The sequence below is a fragment of the Netta rufina genome, assembly GCF_964035555.1.
Source record: "Netta rufina genome assembly, chromosome: 17".
Taxonomy (NCBI): Eukaryota; Metazoa; Chordata; class Aves; order Anseriformes; family Anatidae; genus Netta; species Netta rufina.
Window position 1 is genome coordinate 10761977 of NC_140141.1, and position 15891 is coordinate 10777867.

At 64.6% G+C, this 15891-nt stretch overlaps 3 protein-coding genes across 3 annotated transcripts; 2 read left to right on the top strand and 1 right to left on the bottom strand.

The window, feature by feature from the left end:
* Nucleotides 1-567: 567 nt before the first annotated feature.
* Nucleotides 568-7051, bottom strand: PES1 (pescadillo ribosomal biogenesis factor 1). The gene is made up of 15 exons (XM_084297048.1): nt 6888-7051; nt 6128-6207; nt 5886-6039; nt 5686-5795; nt 5271-5442; nt 5047-5136; nt 4274-4390; nt 4035-4112; nt 3730-3819; nt 3418-3548; nt 3141-3266; nt 2788-2972; nt 2536-2675; nt 1408-1575; nt 568-788 (listed from the first exon to the last, which is right to left on the bottom strand). The coding sequence occupies exons 1-15, from the start codon at nt 6909-6911 to the stop codon at nt 702-704; spliced, it is 1752 nt and encodes a 583-aa protein (XP_084153174.1). The 5' UTR covers nt 6912-7051; the 3' UTR covers nt 568-701.
* Nucleotides 7052-7271: 220 nt separating this feature from the next.
* TCN2 (transcobalamin 2) lies at nt 7272-10213 on the top strand. Its single transcript, XM_084297094.1, has 10 exons — nt 7272-7694; nt 8025-8208; nt 8293-8355; nt 8428-8576; nt 8688-8849; nt 8937-9112; nt 9263-9437; nt 9521-9713; nt 9835-9956; nt 10084-10213. Exons 1-10 carry the CDS (start codon nt 7640-7642, stop codon nt 10143-10145), a joined length of 1341 nt encoding a protein of 446 aa, XP_084153220.1. The 5' UTR covers nt 7272-7639; the 3' UTR covers nt 10146-10213.
* Nucleotides 10214-10683: 470 nt separating this feature from the next.
* SLC35E4 (solute carrier family 35 member E4) lies at nt 10684-14175 on the top strand. The gene is made up of 2 exons (XM_084297052.1): nt 10684-11721; nt 12645-14175. Exons 1-2 carry the CDS (start codon nt 11127-11129, stop codon nt 13070-13072), a joined length of 1023 nt encoding a protein of 340 aa, XP_084153178.1. The 5' UTR covers nt 10684-11126; the 3' UTR covers nt 13073-14175.
* The last annotated feature ends 1716 nt before the right edge of the window (nt 14176-15891 follow it).

Here is a 15891-nt window from a genome sequence, read left to right on the forward strand (position 1 = left end):
GGTTTCCAGCCTGGGGTCTCCAGCCCAGCCCACACCCCGGTCCCATCACCCCACTTGGCCTGTTCATCCTGGAAAAGGAGGCTGAGGGAGACCTTATTGCCATCTACAGCTACCTCAAAAGGGGAAGAGGAGGCCATCTATTCTCTTTAGTACCAGTGATAGACCTGCAGGAGTGGTGTCAAACTGCAACAGAGGAGGTTTAGGCTAGACAGCAGGAAGAGGTGCTTCACTGAGAGGGTTGTCACACAATGGAACAGGCTCACCAGGCTAACCCCGTTTACAAGGACCCTCTGGGCCCGACCCTTTAGCCAATTGCTCACTCCACTTATTATGCTTTTATCTAACTGTATTCTGCTCATTCTGTCCAGAAGGATGCTGTGGGATGAAGCCCATCAGCCCCTATGCAAGCCCCCTGCCCCTCCAAGCACACCACCACATCCCACCAAGCTGAGCAACCCCACGCACCCTGCCTCCAGGCAGGCGGGCAGGGACAGGCAGTGCTGCCGACATGCACTAACCCAGCATCTGTGTGGAGTGAGCCAGCCCAGGGAAAGGCACAGCAGGAGCTGCATTTACAGACAGGGAACGTTTTAATTTACAATTTCTGTCCCAAGAGCAAAGCTGAGGGTTTTTCACCCAAACACTACGGTCTCTGCAGCACATAGCCAGTCCAGCCCCTGGTGCAGGGGGCCAATGCCCCATCACGCTCGCCGCGCCTTTTTGTTTTTCTTCTTTTCTTCTTTGATGGCATCGTCGTGGGCTTTCCTCTTTGCAGCAAGTTTGTTCACCTGCAGAGAAAAACCCCCAGACCCACGGTCAGGTCAGTCTGCCAGCACCGAGAGCTGCGCCACCCTCAGACCCACCAAACCCAGTCTGCTCCCAGGGGATGGAGAGGAGCAGTGGCACCGCCTGAGTTTTACTTGCTGAGCTCATGCTTTGGCCCTGGGGAAGAACAGGGAGACTCTGCTCTGTTAGGGTTGAGCGCCTGAAAGCCTGGTAATGCCAGGCACGAGGCTTGTACAGCCTCAGCCCAGCACACCTGTGGTCTATGTCCTCACCACCTCCTCAGGTACGGGGAGGAGAGAAAGGAGAAGAGCTGGAAATCCCCAAGTGGCAGCAGTGTTTGTAGGCTTGATAAATGTGGGACCAGCCTGTGACAACACAGGCTCAGCCCTGAAGAGCAGCTTCAGCTCTGCCCATGCTTGCAGCAGGGCAGGGAGCTGCGTGAGGCACAGCTATGGGTGAAGCTCCCTCCTGCAACCAGAGCTGGGGAAGCACAAGGTTGCCAGAGGCTGCTCCCTCCCCACGAGATGGGGACAGGACAGGATTTAATGATCCCGAGCTGCAAGCCAGTTCGATAAGACCTAGCGCAGGGCTCCTTGTCTCAAGGCATCCTTATCCTCATACCTCTCGGATTTTGCGTTTCTTGCCAAACATGATCTTCTTGTAGAGGTATTTCTCCTTCTTCTTCATCATCATGATGGCCAGGCGCTTCTCCTCGTTTTGCTGTTCCTGCTCCAGGCGTTTCTTGTCCTCCAGCTTCACCTTGCCAGCGGTCACCTTCACAGGAAGCGCCTGCAGGGAGCCAAGAGCTCAGGACCCTGCGTGCTGGGTGCCCACAGACGTTTCAACAGACAGTGGGACCATGAATAACCTCTGCAAGCTTGCAGAAGACACCAAGCTGAGGGATGCACTTGGTACAACAGAAGGACGACAGCCAAAGGGACGTGGACAAGCTCGAGAAACGGACTGATGGAAACCTGCTGAGGTTCAATGAGTTCAAGTGCAAGGTGCTGCACCTGGGCTGGGGCAATCCCAGACTTGAGGACGGACGGGGAGAGGAACTCATTGAGGATGAATGGATGTGGGGCTGTTTGAGCAGGTCCAGAGGAGGGCCACGGAAATGATCAGAGGGCTGGAGCACCTCTCCTATGAGGAAAGGCTGAGAGAAGTAGGGGTGTTCAGCCTAAAGAGAAGGCTCCAGGGAGACCTCATTGTGGCCTTTCAGAACTTAAAGCGAGCTTAAAAAAATATAAAAAATACTTTTTACACAGGCAGACAGTGATAGGACAAGGGGAAAGGGTTTTAAATTTAGAGAAGACTTAGATTAGAGGTTAGGAGGAAACTCTTCCCTCACAGGGTGGAGGGGCACTGGCACAGGTTGCCCAGAGAAGCTGAGGATGCCCCATCCCTGCAGCTGGTCAAGGCCAAGGTGGACGTGGCCCTGGGCAGCCTGGTCTGGTTGGTGGCATCGCCGCCCTTGGCAGGGGAGCTGAAACTGGATGTTTTTTTAAGATCCCTTCCAACAGAAGCCATTCTAGGATTTCCACTCAGCAGGTGCTGAGTGTGAGCAGGAGCTACAGCCCATTAGCAAGGGCTCAGGACCCAGGGGCTGCTGCAGGAGCAGCTCGGCCACAGCAGTCCCAGAGCAAGGACTGGGCTGGGACACGCTGCAGCGAGCTGAGCCCCGGCAGGGAGGGCACTCACAAAGGCTGCCCTCTCCTGGAGCTCCTGTCCCGCTGCCAGGCACCTCACCTTGTTGCTCTGAGTCTTCTGCTCTTCCATCTTCTTCAATTTCATCTCCTCTTCCTTTTCAGACTCTTCCTCTTCCTCCTCCTCTTCGTTATCGTTGTCATCCTCCTCCTCCTCCTCCTCGTCCTCCTCACTCTCTTCACCTACAGAGAGACCACTGCTATCAGCTGGGAGCGAGCTGACACTGCAGAGCTCTGCCCAAGCAGCAGTGCTGCCTGGTTCCCCTCCTTTTAAGCCCCAGGAGCTGAGTGTCACCTGGGTCCTCGCCCCGCTGCATGGCCAGCAGTTTCAGCTTCTCTGGAGGGATGTAGTCTCCCTCCTGCTCCGTCACGAAGGGCGAGAGGTGTGGGGGCAGCAACACACCAGGGAAATAATCAGCTACAGGGAGGCACAGCTTCGCATTGACCGAGTCAAAAACCCACTGAGGCTGCAGGTAATACCTGTGGGACAGAGCCGGGGGTCAGAACGCGTCCTCCTGCCCCAAGCTCTGGAGCCCAGGGGGCTGCAGGACTGCAGCAGAGCAGGATGTGAGGAGACAAGAGCATGGGGACAGCTCGGGACAGCCACTAGCCCTGGTGGCCACGCTAGGGACAAGTGACTTGCCTCACCTGCCCACAACCTGCTGCTCCACCCGGGGTCTGTCGACGATCTGGTGGGTGATGGAGGGGTCTCTCACGTCGTAGGTGGCACCGATGCACAGGGACTTGTCCCAGGACACTTGGCCACCAAAGCACCTGCCAGCCACATACACCGAGCGGTCGCACCGGAGAGACCCCTCAGGGTCACCTCACCCGTGGGACACGAGGCAGATCGGCCTCAGCAGTCCCACTGGGAGGGAACGGGGAAGGTCGGGCTGCTGGGGAAGGCTGCTGATGAAGGAAGTACCGGATGATGAAGGCCAGCGGCTCTCGAGGAACCTCTCTGTTGAGGAAAAAGCGCAGCCCTTCGAACAGCTTTTTGTGTTTCTCCAGGGCCTCTTGCTCCTTCCTCCTCGCGTCCATCTGCTCAGCGGTCTCCTGCTCAGAGCAAAGCATTCAGCCTCTTCCCACACACAGCCCCTGCCAAGCCCCTCACTGCATGGGGGGCTCCTGGGTGCTGCCCCCATCCTCCTGCCTGTCCCCCAGCTCCCACACTGCACAGCCCCAGCCTTCGCCCAGCCACGAGATGTGCTGCAGAGCCACCCCGCCAGGCTCTTACCCCCTCCACAGGAAACTCATCCATCTCCACCTCGTCCTCCTGGGCCGGTGCCACCACGCGCACCAGGCTGGCGCTCAGAGCCGACAGTTTCTGCAGCAGGAGACCGAGAAGACGTAAGAGGCAGGCCCGCAGAGGAAATCCCCCGAGGGCAGGCACCGATTCCCTCCCTTGGCCAGCCAAAAGGGGCGATCAGGCTCTGCTCCTCAGTCCCTGCACCACGAGTCCTCCACACCAGGAGGAGTCAATGTGAACGCCAAGGCCACACAGGTCCTAACGCTGACCCTGGTAGCAGCAGCGTCCCTCACCTCCAGGTAGCTCTCCGAATCCATGGCGTACTCCTTGCCCTCCGCAGGCTTTAATTCAACCTCCGCCTGGCCATCGATCTGAGGAGAAACAAAGATGGGGAGACAGCTCCCAGGCCTGGAGCGCCCAAACACCCTCTGCTCCAGCCCTTCCACCACACACACAGGTCCTGCCGGGGCTCTGCTCCCCGCAGCAGGTGCTGCCACCAGCCCGGTGTCCCCAGGGCAGGCAGTGGCCTCACCTTGGGTGGATAATGCAGGTTGAGCGAGTGGTAGAGGCGAAAGTTGACGAAGCCCAGCAAGGTGGTGTAGAACTCGGTGAAGGTGGCCATCACGCGGTAATCCACATCCGTGGGGTGCTGCGGGCAGGCAGGGAGGGTGAGAACACGAGGATGAAGGACCAGATCCACTCATCAGGTGCAGGGTCCCATGAAGCTGCTGGGAGGTCAGGCCACCAGCCCCGCTGCTCACTTGCCCCCACTCTGGCCCCATCTGCAGATGGAGGAAGGTCCTGCCCTCTTCACAGCCAGGTCTAGAGATTTATGCCCACCTCCAGACACTGGACAGGGACAGCTCTGCAGGCTGCATCACCCTCAGCTCCCACAGAGCCCTGTGGGGATGGCTGTGCTGTGAGCACGCTGCCTCGCCGCCCTGGCGAAGAGGGCGCGGGGTCCGACGTGCTTTGGCACCTCCAGATGAGGTAACTACCAGCTAATCTTTAATTGCTGGGTAAAATAATTGATAAAAGGAGGAGTATAACAGCTGGGGAGATTGGTATGGCTAGGCAGCAGGGCCACGGACACTGCCATCCCTGATGGAAAGGGGCTACGTCCCCATAGGGCTGCCAAACCAGGCCTCGTGGATTCCACCACAGGCACTGCCCGATGTGCCCCTCTAGCACGAGAAGGAGGAGATGTAGAGGGAGGAGATGTCCCCACCACCCCTCCTTGGCTCCAGGGAAAGGAAAAGCAAAGCAGCAGCAGCAGCACAGGTCCCACTATGCCCGGGTACTCACATCATGGGCGAAAGCGTAAGGGGTGATCCAGGTGACGGGCTGCCCCAGCACCTCGGCCTGGTAGTAGATGCCCTTGATGGAGAGGAAGACCTGGCGGGGAACAGAGCGAGGGATGAAGGCCAGGGGTGTCCCCTGGTTCTCATCAGCCTTCCCCGGGGCAGCAGGGGGTGTGAGGAAGCATCGGGGACAGCCCGGCAGGACTCATCCCTCGCTGGGGAACCCACCTTGCGCAGGGAGCGGGACGCCACGACGTAGTTGAGGAACTCGACGGCCAGGCGCCGGCAGAGCTGGATGGTCTGAACGTGGCACTTGCCCGTGCGGGGGAAAGTGGAGAAGAGGAAGCACATGGAGAGGGCATCGTCCAGGTCCCGCAGCGCGTCTACAAAGGTTGGGTACCTGCGGCCGGGCAGGAGGGGGAAGGTGGCATCACAGCCAGCCCCACAGCCACCAGAAACCAGCTGGGACTGCAACAACTGGCAGAGACCTCGCTTGAGAAAGGGAACGGGTTCTCAAAGCCACCCCGGGGCAGCCGGGTGGTCTGTGGGGATGGGGGCGACACCGTTGGGCAGCCAGACCCTCACAGGAGCCCTCAGTTGATTTCTGCTGAGGAAAATCCCCCCCCCGGTGAGCCGGGCTCACCTCTCCTTCACGATGTGGTCGAGCTTGTAGCTGGGCTTGTTGTCCTTCAGCCGCTCCGCTGTGCCCCACTCGCTCTTGCCGTACGCCTTCCGCAGCTTGCGGACAAAGATCTGCAGGCACAGAGGGGGAGCTGAGCACCGGGGAGAGGGGCCAAAACACCACATACCCCACCCCAAAGGGCCATCGGGCAGGGCAGGCACCTTATACTCCCGAAACTTATTGACGATGGGCTCGTGGAGGAGAAACTTGATGTCCTTGAGGAGATAGAAGGTCCTGGGGGCCGTGGAGCCTTTGTTCACCTTCTTCTTGTGCCGGGGCTCGTGCGGGTAGATCCCCTTCAGGATGCAGAGGCGCCTGCGGGGGGGGGGATCAGGGGCTGTGAGGCCGGGTCCCAGCCTGGTTTAACCCAAAGCCAGCGCCCCCCCGGCCCCGCACCACGCACCTGAAGTCGGCCAGGCTGAGCTGCAGCTTCTTCCGCGCCCTGTTGCGGGTGATGTAGTTGGTGGCCGAGCCCCGCTCGTACTGGGAGGGGGGAGAAAGATGTCACAGCAGTGTCATGGGGGGGGTGGCACCGGGACACGGCTGGGAAATTGGGGTGGGGATGGAGGAAGGGGGAAAAGGGGGAGAAGCGGGGGGATGAGGGGGAACTGGGGGGTGGTGGTGGGGAACCGGAGGGGGTGAGGAGGCAAGGAATAAAGGGGGGAGAGCTGGGGGGAATGAGGGGGAACCGGGGAGGGGTGGAGGGGAGCCGGGGGGGTGGAGGCAGGGGGGAAGGGGGGAGAACCGGGGGGAAAGGGGGGGGGTGCCCGGGGGAGGATGAAGAGGGGAACCCAGGGGGAACCGGGGGGGCGAACCTAGGGGGAACCGGGACCGGACCGAGGTAGGGGAGCTCTAGGGGAAATAAGGGGGAACCGAGAACCGGGAGGGGGAACCGGGACCGGGACCGGGACCAGCCCCTGGTGCGTCCCGTCCCGTCCCGTCCTGTCCCCGGTCCCCGACCCCGTTCCCGGTCCCTGACCCTGACCCCGACCCCGGTCCCGGTCCCGATCCCGTCCCCAGTCCCCGACCCCGACCCCGACCCCGGTCCCGGTCCCGTCCCCAGTCCCCGACCCCGACCCCGACCCCGGTCCCGTCCTCGTCCCCGACCCCGGTCCCGGTCCCGGTCTTGGTCCCCGGTCCTGTCCCCTGTCCCCCCCCGGTACCTTTCTCTTCTCCAGCCCCCCCATGGCTCCGCCGCCTCCCTCGTGGTGCCGCCGCTCCGCAAGCCCCGGGCTGCCCCCACCCCGCCTGTGCGGAGCCGCTGCGCCCCCGGTCCGGCTGCGGGGTGCGGGGTACGGGACGGGGGGGTGCGGGGTGCAGGGGGGTTGTGAGGGGCTGGGGGGGGTCCGGGGGGCTCGGGGGACTCCGGGGGGAACGGCTCGGGGCAGGCACGGCACGGGCAGCCCGGGGGGAGGAGGGGAAAGGGGCGGGGGAAACGGGGAGGGGCGGGCACCGGGGGTGGGGCGGGGTGGGGATGGGGGTGGGTTGGGTTGGGAACCGGGGGGGCACCGGGGGACACCTTGGGGGGCACTGGGGCACGGCCGGGATGGGGCTGGGGCTGGGGTGGCACCGGGAGTGACACCGGGAGTAGCACCGGGAGTAGCACCGGGAGTGGCACCGGGAGTGACACCGGCACCGGGGTGGCACCGGGACCGACATCAGCACGGGCACCGGGACTGACGCCGGCACCGACACCGGCACCGACACCGATCCGCGGACCCTCCGCCCGTCCCCCCCCGCCCCGTTCCGCCCCCTCCATCCCCGTCCCCGCCCCGTGCCCTCCCGGTGCCGCCCGGTGCCGGCCGCCCCCCGCCTGCCGCTGCCTGGGGCGCGTCGCCCTGCGCGTCCTGCCCCGCTCCACACCCGGCTCCGGGCAAAGTCCCCCCCCCCGCAGCCCTGCCGGGCCCCCTCCGCGATGTGGCTGCTCCTCGTCCTGCTGCCGGTGGCCGTGCTCCCCGCCCGGGGCTGCCGTGAGTAAAACGGGGACCCCCGGCTGGACACAGGGACCCCCGGCTGGACACGGGGACCCCCGGCTGGATACGGGGACCCCCCCCTTTTCCACGGGTTGGGTTGCGGGTGGCACCAGGCTGGGCCTCCCCTTTTCCCATTTCCTTTGGCTTTGCCTCCTTCTCCGGCTCTTTGGTGACTTTTGGGGGCGCACAGTGGGGTGGGGGTGTCCCGGTGGGGAGCGCGTCCCCACGGCCACGCTGCATCCCCCCAAAAGGATGGAGACGGGTTGGGGGCTCGCAGCTGTCACCGCTGCCATCCTCATGCATCGGGGGTCCCCCCCATGGGGATAGGGGCACCGGAGGAGGCGGTGGTGAGGGTGCTGAGTGCGCGACTGCTGGGGCTGGCGGAGGAGCCGGGGCTGGACGCTGACCCCGGTGTCTACGTGGGCCTGCGCCTCGCCGGGGACCACGACCTGCGCGCCGAGTGGCGCTACCTGGAGCGGCTGCAGGATGCCTTCCAGGGACGCTACGGCCGGTAGGTCCCCTGAGACCCCCGTGTGTCACCAGGGGACGTTCGCTGACCCCCTTTCTGGTCCCACTTGTGCCAAATCCCTTGCAGGAGCCTGGGTTCGGACAGCCACTCGTCCCATGGTCATCGCCACCGGGATGCCAAGCACAGCAAGTAGGTGATGGGATTGGGGACGGGGACAGCGTGGGTCCCTCTGCTCCCCAACGCCGACCCCGCTGCTTGTAGGGACACCAGGGCGGCGTCGCAGTGGCCGGAGACGGGGCGGCTGGCGCTGTACCTGCTGGGGCTGCGAGCCTCCTGCCCCCCACCGGACCCCGGTCCTCAGCGATTCCTGGTGACGTGGCTCAAGTACTACCTGGAGAAGGACTGGGCAGGTGGGGATGGCCCCGCAGGGTGGCCCTGGTGGTCACCCAGCTGGGCGCTGGCATCCCTGGCTCCGGCGGGGCCACCAGCTGGCCCCGGTGACAGTGGTGCCCCGTCCCCAGGTTCCCGACGGCACGGCCACCCCCTCACCAGTTACTACCAGTATAGCCTGGGCGTGCTGGCGCTGTGTGTCCACGGCAAGCGGGTGCGCGAGGAGGTGATCCAGCGGCTGCTGGTGGCCGAGCAGCGCCGGCGGTTCCGGCACGCGGGCAGCAGTGCCGTGGGTAAGGGGCCGTGGGACCCTTGGGGACCTACGAGGACACACCGGGGTGGGTGTGCGGCACCCAGGGTGACACGGGGCATCCCTGCAGACACGGAGGCGGTGGCGGCGCTGGCCTTCGCCTGCCTGGAGCGGGAGCAGCTCGTCAGGTCCAGGCTGGCGGCGGAGCTGCGGGCAGCCGTGCGTGGCATCAGGGCAAGGTTTGTGGTGGCGCAGAGCGAGGACGGCTTCATCGGCAACGTCTTCAGCACCCCCTTGGCCATGCAGGTGGGCGCGGGTGCAGGTGCATGTGCGAGCTCAGGAGCATGGGTGCCTGCGGGCACGTGCAGGGTGCAGGTGTGGGTGCAGGTTTATGGCACCACAGCAGCACCGTGCCCATGTCACTGTGCCCTGAGCCCTTCCTCCCTCTCCTCCCAGGTCTTCATCGCCACTGACAAGTGCAGGACGCATACGGCGTACGGCCGGGCCATGGCCGCGCTGCTGCAGCGCCTGGACGCCTTCACCAGCGCCGCAGCCATGGCCCAGGCACTGCCTGTGCTGCATGGCCGCAGCTACCTGGACATCGCCTCCATGCAGTGCAAGGAGGAGCCTGGTAGGAGCCGGGGCCAAGGTGGGGCCAAGGGGGCTGGCACCGGGCTGGTACCGATGCCACCGTGGTGGCTGTCCTTGTCACAGACACGCTGAAGCCCCTCGCCATCGAGCCGCTGCCCGTGGGGCCGGGGAACATGATGGTGCGGCTGGTGGTGGAGTGCCCGGTGGCACAGTGTCCCCAGCACCTGCTCTACGACCTCCCGGTGCCCGTGCCCACCGGTGCCTCCCTCCTGGACCTGCTCGGGGCAGCCCCAGCGCAGGGACCCCAAAATTTCACGTGCGTAACCCCCATGTGCCAAGGGGGGACCCAGACCCTGGCAGGGGGCTGCCACCCTGTTCCCTTGCATTTCTTGGCACCCTTGAGACCCCGAGGCCCCTCACTCCCCTCTACCCCCCAGGTTTGAGACCCAGGACACCCCCCAGGGCCCCTTCCTGACCTCGGTGCTGGGCCTGGCAGCGCAGCCGCAGGAGCGGCACTACTGGCAGCTGCTGGGCGGCCTCGGCAGCAGCCTGCAGATGGGTGAGTGAGTGCCTGGGGGGGTTGAGTGAGTGCCTGGGGGGGTTGAGTGAGTGCCTGGGGGGGTTGTGGGGTTGTGGCTCTGTCTTCCTGACCACACCACCACCCTGGCCGCTGCCTCTCTCCGCAGGCGTTGCCGACTACAGACCAGAGGACGGGGAGACCGTCATCCTGCGCCTGAGCAAATGGTAGGCAGGGGGGGGACCCCGCTGCTGCCCCAACTGATGGGGGCGATGACAATGAAACTCTGCAGCATCCCCCGGGCTGTGCTGTGCTTTCTCTGTGCGCCGGTGAGGGTGAGGATGGGGTCAGTGGGATGGGCGCACCTGGGCTCCCTGCTTGAGCACCGGCAGCTCCTCGGTGCTGTCCCCCGCTCTGGTGACTGACAGCCCCTGTTTTTGGGGTGCGCAGTGCCCCCGAGGGTGCTTGTGGGGCAGTCTGAAGCCGGGAGCAGCGGGACAAGCCACGAGCAGGGAGAGTCCCCTCCACGCACCTCCTGATTTTAGCAGCTGGGGGTGACAACATCACCCCCCACCCCAGGGGCTGGGGGCAATGGCATCGGTGGGGACCGCGGTGGCCCCAGCGCGAGGACCGGTGCCAGGGCAGTTCCATCTGAAACGTGCGTGGAAACCCCGTGAGATTTAATCCCCTCCTAAAACGAGACCAGGGCGGGGACAGCTGGCGGGGAGCGGTGCCAGGGCAGGCGGTGCGCTGGGCGGGGATGCCGGTGCCCGTGCCAGGCCCGGCGAGCGATGGCGCCCGCCCCGGCGTGAGTCAGCCGGGGACACTGACGCAGCCCCACCGTCACCATGGAGGCCGCCCGTGCTCCCACCGCCTCCGGTCCTCCGGCTGCGGGCGGCTCCGGGGGGGAACACGCAGCCACTGCTGCCGGTTCCCAGCTCGGTTCCCAGCTCGCCGTGCCGCTCCTCCGGTTTTCCGCAGGCCCGCACTGCCGGCTGCGGTGACGTGCGGCGGCCCGGTGGGGAGGAGCCTCGCTGCCTTCGCTCCCCGCCATCAAACTTTCCTCTCTCCTTGGTGCCGGCGCCGCTTGCACATGGCACCCCTTGGCTGACCCCTCCGTGGGCCCACCCTGGGCAGGTGACGCCGACGCCGACGCCGGGAGGAGCCGGGGACGCCGCACGCACTGGCACAGCCGGCGTGGCAGCGGTGCCCATGTGCCCGCGGTGCCCCGGCGGTGATGAAGCAGCGATGACAGCCACCGGCGGGACCCTCCAGCCCCGCAGACCTGAGCCGGGGTGGCAGCTGTCGGGGCCGCCTCTGCCGCTGGCCCTCACCGTGCTGGCCTGGCTGGGCACCGGCACTGCCCTGGCCGGCCTCAACAAATGGATTTTCGCCGCCCACGGCTTCCGCTACCCGCTGCTGCTGTCGTCCCTGCACATGCTGGCGGCAGTGGCGCTGGGGTACCCGCTGGGGTGGGCACGGGGCCCGCTGCCATCCGTCCGTCCCCGTGCCAGGATCTACCTGCTGAGCCTCACCTTCTGCGGCAGCGTGGCCCTGGGCAACCTGGGGCTGAGCCTGGTGCCGCTGGACGCGGCGCAAGCAGTGCACGCCACCGCCCCGCTCGCCACCCTGCTGCTGTCGGCGCTGCTGCGGGGCCGCCGGCACCACCCGCTGCAGTACGCGGCCATGGGGCCCGTCTGCGCCGGGGCCGCCTGCAGCATCGCCGGTGGCGTCCACTTCCACCAGCCCGGCGGCTGCGTCCTCCTCGCCGCCACCGTCCTGCGCGCCCTCAAGTCGCTGCAGCAGAGTAAGTGCCGCCCGCGCGCCCCCGGGGTGTCCCCGTGCTGGTGGCAGTACTGCGCCCAGGAGGTGCCACCAGCACCACGACCATTGTGGCGCTCTGGTCCCCTCTGCCACCCTTGATACCAGTGCCACCGCTGCTTCTGGGGTTGGGGATGTACCTGTCACTGTCCCCTGTCCTAGCCTGGTGACACTGAGGTGTCCGCTCACCCCAATGTCACCACCCTGTCCCTGCTCACCCCCTGGCTTCCTGCCCTGGGGGCTGTCCCACGATCCTGGCCCGAGGTGACCCTGGTTTGTTGGCAAGGAGCAAACACATTGGTGTCCCCGCGGTGGCACACCAGCCAGCTCCAGGGACACTGCGGGGTGGCGGCAGTGCCTTTGGCTGGCACAGAGTCACACACCGCTCCCCTCTGTCCCTGTCCCCTCCCCATGGGGTGGCCGGGTCCGCAGCCCCCACAAATCCCCCTGCTGAGTGGCATCGTCCCTGTGCACCGAGCGGCATCGTCCCCACATGGGGCCCCTGGGCGCTGTGGGAGCAGCGGGGCCACCCGGGCCGCGATGTCCTTGGCAGCAGCAGAGAGGAGCCGTCTGGCCCCGAGCTCACTTGTTTTTTGGTTGGGAAGGGAGCGTTTCCTCCGCCGCGGCAGCCGGAGCCTGTGACTCACGCAGGCACCGCAGGGTCGGGCACTGGCGTCAGGACGAGCGCTGGGCACGTGCTGTGACGTCCCTGCGGTCCCCGGGCTGGGGGGCACCCCAGGACCCTGCGAACTGCCTCAGCAGGGCCAGGAGCAGCCCCTTTTTCCCCCGTCCCCGCAGATGGGGCTGCTCCCCACATCCCCCTTTGCTGCGATTTTTGGGATTTCTTTCGGGATTTCTTTCAGCACTGGGCGGGGAGCTCCCGCTGACTGTCCCTCCCCCTGTCCCCAGGCCTGCTGCTGCAGGAGGACCGGCTGGATGCTGTCTCCCTGCTCTGCCTCACCGCCCTGCCCAGCTTCTGGCTCCTTTTCGGGGCGGCCGTGGCGCTGGAGGTGGCCCCAGCCTGGGAAGGCGTCCTGCGCTACGACGGCTCCCTCTGGGGCTGCGTCCTGCTCAGCTGCCTTGGCTCCGTCCTCTACAACCTGGCCAGCTTCTGCGTCCTCTCCCTCACCTCCGCCCTCACCATCCATCTCCTGGGCAACCTCACCGTGGTGGGCAACCTCCTGCTCTCCCGCCTGCTCTTCGGCAGCCACCTGAGCGGGCTCAGCTACCTGGGCATCGGGCTGACGCTGGCCGGGATGTTCATGTACCACCAGCCGCAGCTCGTCGCGAGGCGCTGGGCAGCGTGGCCGGGCCGTGCCCCCCGCAGGCGCGAGTAGGGCTGGGGAGGCCTTGGGGACGGCGGCGAGCACTGGGCACGGCCCTGTGCGTGTGTGCCAGTGGGCACGGCCCTGCGTGCACACGTATGTGCTGGTGTGCGTGGCACGGTGCACGTGTGTGCGTGCTGTATGCGTGGCTCTGTGTGCACATCTGTTGGTGTGCATGGTACTGGGCATGCATACGCCTGCTGCTGCTCAGAGCACTGTATGCACGTGTGTGTGCACAGCTCTGTGTGTGTACGTGTGTGCCGGTGCGCACAGGCCCTTTGTGCACGCGTGTGCTGGTGTGCATGGCTCTGCACACACACATTTCTGCCGGCGCGCACGGTCACGTGCAGACCGAAGTGCTGGTGTGCAGAGCTCTGGGTGTGCACGTGTGTGCTGCAGTGCACAGGGTCTGTGTGTGCAAGGGGGTGTCTGTGTGCGTGGGGAAAGTGCGTGCAGGTGTGCAATGGCTCTGCAAGAGTGAGTGGATCTCTGGCGTGTGTGCAGGGAGCACGTGAGTGTTGGTGCACAAAGGCTCTGCGTGTGCAAGCAGGTCTCACACGTGTAGGCGTGTGTGTGCTGGTGTGCACAGGCTCTGCACGTGTGAGTGGCTCTCTTTGCACGGCTCTGTGCACGGGGCACGTGTGTGTCGGTGTGTACAGGTCCGGGAGGCACAAGTGCATGTGCAGAGCCTTGTGCGTGTGCGTGTGTGCACAGCCTCCGTGTGCAAGCACCTCCCCGTGCACAGCAGATGTATGCGTGTGTGTGCACGTGTGTGTGCATCGCTACTGAGCTCTGCTGGGTGGAGTAAGCCCGGTGCACACGTGGGGCACGTGCACGCACGCCTCGTGCCCCCTGCACGAAGGACGGAGCGCGCCGGACCCTCGTGGTGCTGCGTGGCGGCGCGGTGCCGGTGTCCCCAGCGGGCGTTACGCTCCGCCAGGGCTCACCGACCTCTGACGGAGCAGTGGCACAGCACGTGCAAAGCACGTGAGCGCCAGCCCAGCTGCGTGCACACCGGGCACGGCTGCACACCCGCGGGTGCTCTGCCGTAGGAGCGCGGCCTGGCTCTGGTGGCACTTGTCCTGAAATAAAGCTCTATTTTTGTTGTACTCCTACCGTGGCTTCTGTGGTGACTTCGCACCTGGAACCGGCTGGGCGCCCCAGCTCCCAGGGGACGCCGTGCCCACGGGCTTCACCCTGCCCCCGGGGGCCGAGAGCACCACCCCAGCCCTTTTCCAGCCCCGTGACTCACCTCGGCCTCACCGCCAGCACAGCCCCTGCTCTTGCCAAGAGCTCAGCAGCCACAAGCCATGCCCATTCCTCTGCCTGTTTGCTTTTAGGGTTCAGATTTCAGAGGTTTTCCCCTAGCTGGGAGGACTGGAAGGCATTTTGGGTTTGCTTCTGAAGGGCAAGCCATGCTGCGGCCCCCGGGATGAGGCTGGGCAAAGCTCCCAACCCGGTGTCCCCAGGACCTGGCAGCTGTGCTGCCCCCTGCCAGGGGATGGAGGAGCGGGGCTGGCACCCACACCGCTGCCTGGATCCTGCTGAACCCATCCTTTTGCCTTGTTTGCCCTCTTTTTAGCGCTTTGTATGCTGGCCTGGTCCCAGAGAGGGGCTGGCTCCAGGCTGGGCACAGGGATCCCATGGGTTGCTGTGTGCTGGAGGGGTTATGCTGCCTGTACAGGGCCTGGCCTGGTTGCTGTCCCCCTCTCCGGGTATTTCAGGCCATGATCTCAGCCCGGTGGCATTCCCCAGTACCAGCTGCTTGGGTGTCCCAAAGGGGCACGGTCAGGTGGCAGCTCCTCCTCTCTGAGCTCTGAAACTGCTCCCCAAATCTCCCTGGACAAGCACCGGCTGAGCAAGGACAGCCCTCCCTCGCATGCTGCCTTGTGCTCCTAACCCCATTGCAATCCTAACGAGGTGTCAGAGCCGTCCTGGCTCTGCAGCTGAAATTATGGCAGGGGCGTTTTCAGGGCAGGCGTTAAGAAACACATCCTGCCTGGTGGCACAGCCTAACCGGGTAAGTGCCACGCGGGGAGCAGCGTCTGCACTGGAGAGCAACATCTGGGGACGTCCAAGACTGGTTGGAGGCCTGGACACAGGCAGGCTGACCCTCGGGGCTCCCCTCCAGCGTGACATTTTCTGGTTCAGCACCCAAAAAGACTCCGGGATTCGCTTTGAAGCATCTCACTGGGCTCTCACCGCAGCACGGGGGCTCCCTGCTCTGCTTGGCGGGGGGGAGCAGATGATCTTGAAGGCCTTTTCCAACCCAAACCATTCCGTGGTTCCGTGTGTGCACAGGGCTGTCGGCTGCCTGTAGCTGAGTCTGTAACAGGAGAAATGCAGGAGGACGAGGACATCTTGTAAACTGTGCTTTATTTTGATATATCAAAATAAGACATGTCTGTACTTTTTCCTCTGCCTCTTCTGAAAAAAACAGCCGGGGGAATCAGGAGGAGGAAGAGGAGGGTTCAGGACTTCAGGCTCTCCCAGCACTGGAGTCTGCACCCTTCCCGGCCTCTCTGCAATGCAGCAGATGACCGGAATTGGGGTTGTTGTGTCAAAACCCAGAGAAGTATCTCAGGAAGAGCAAACATTGGTCCCATTCCAAGTATCCTGAGCCGCAGCTAGTTTCTGTCCTGCTTTATAGGCACGGTTTGTGCCGGAACGAAACACTCGGCACATGATGCTTCACTTCAAACTTACCAACGGGACCCCGACACAAGCGATGCGAGGAACCCGGCTGCATTTACAGCAAGCCCCAAAGCTTCTGTTCACATCTCCACACCTTTAGCAGCACAGCCTCCACGCCACAACCCTGTTGGATAACA

Coding starts and splice junctions, on each gene's coding strand:
- TCN2 (XM_084297094.1), top strand. CDS start 7,640: ATGTGGCTGCTCCTCGTCCTGCTGCCGGTGGCCGTGCTCCCCGCCCGG. Junction 8,356..8,427: donor CGGGATGCCAAGCACAGCAA/GTAGGTGATGGG, acceptor CGCTGCTTGTAG/GGACACCAGGGCGGCGTCGC. Junction 8,577..8,687: donor CCTGGAGAAGGACTGGGCAG/GTGGGGATGGCC, acceptor CCCCGTCCCCAG/GTTCCCGACGGCACGGCCAC.
- PES1 (XM_084297048.1), bottom strand. CDS start 6,911: ATGGGGGGGCTGGAGAAGAGAAAG. Junction 4,391..5,046: donor CTTACGCTTTCGCCCATGAT/GTGAGTACCCGG, acceptor GCCTGCCCGCAG/CACCCCACGGATGTGGATTA. Junction 3,820..4,034: donor ATTCGGAGAGCTACCTGGAG/GTGAGGGACGCT, acceptor CTCCTGCTGCAG/AAACTGTCGGCTCTGAGCGC.
- SLC35E4 (XM_084297052.1), top strand. CDS start 11,127: ATGTGCCCGCGGTGCCCCGGCGGTGATGAAGCAGCGATGACAGCCACC. Junction 11,722..12,644: donor CCTCAAGTCGCTGCAGCAGA/GTAAGTGCCGCC, acceptor CCCTGTCCCCAG/GCCTGCTGCTGCAGGAGGAC.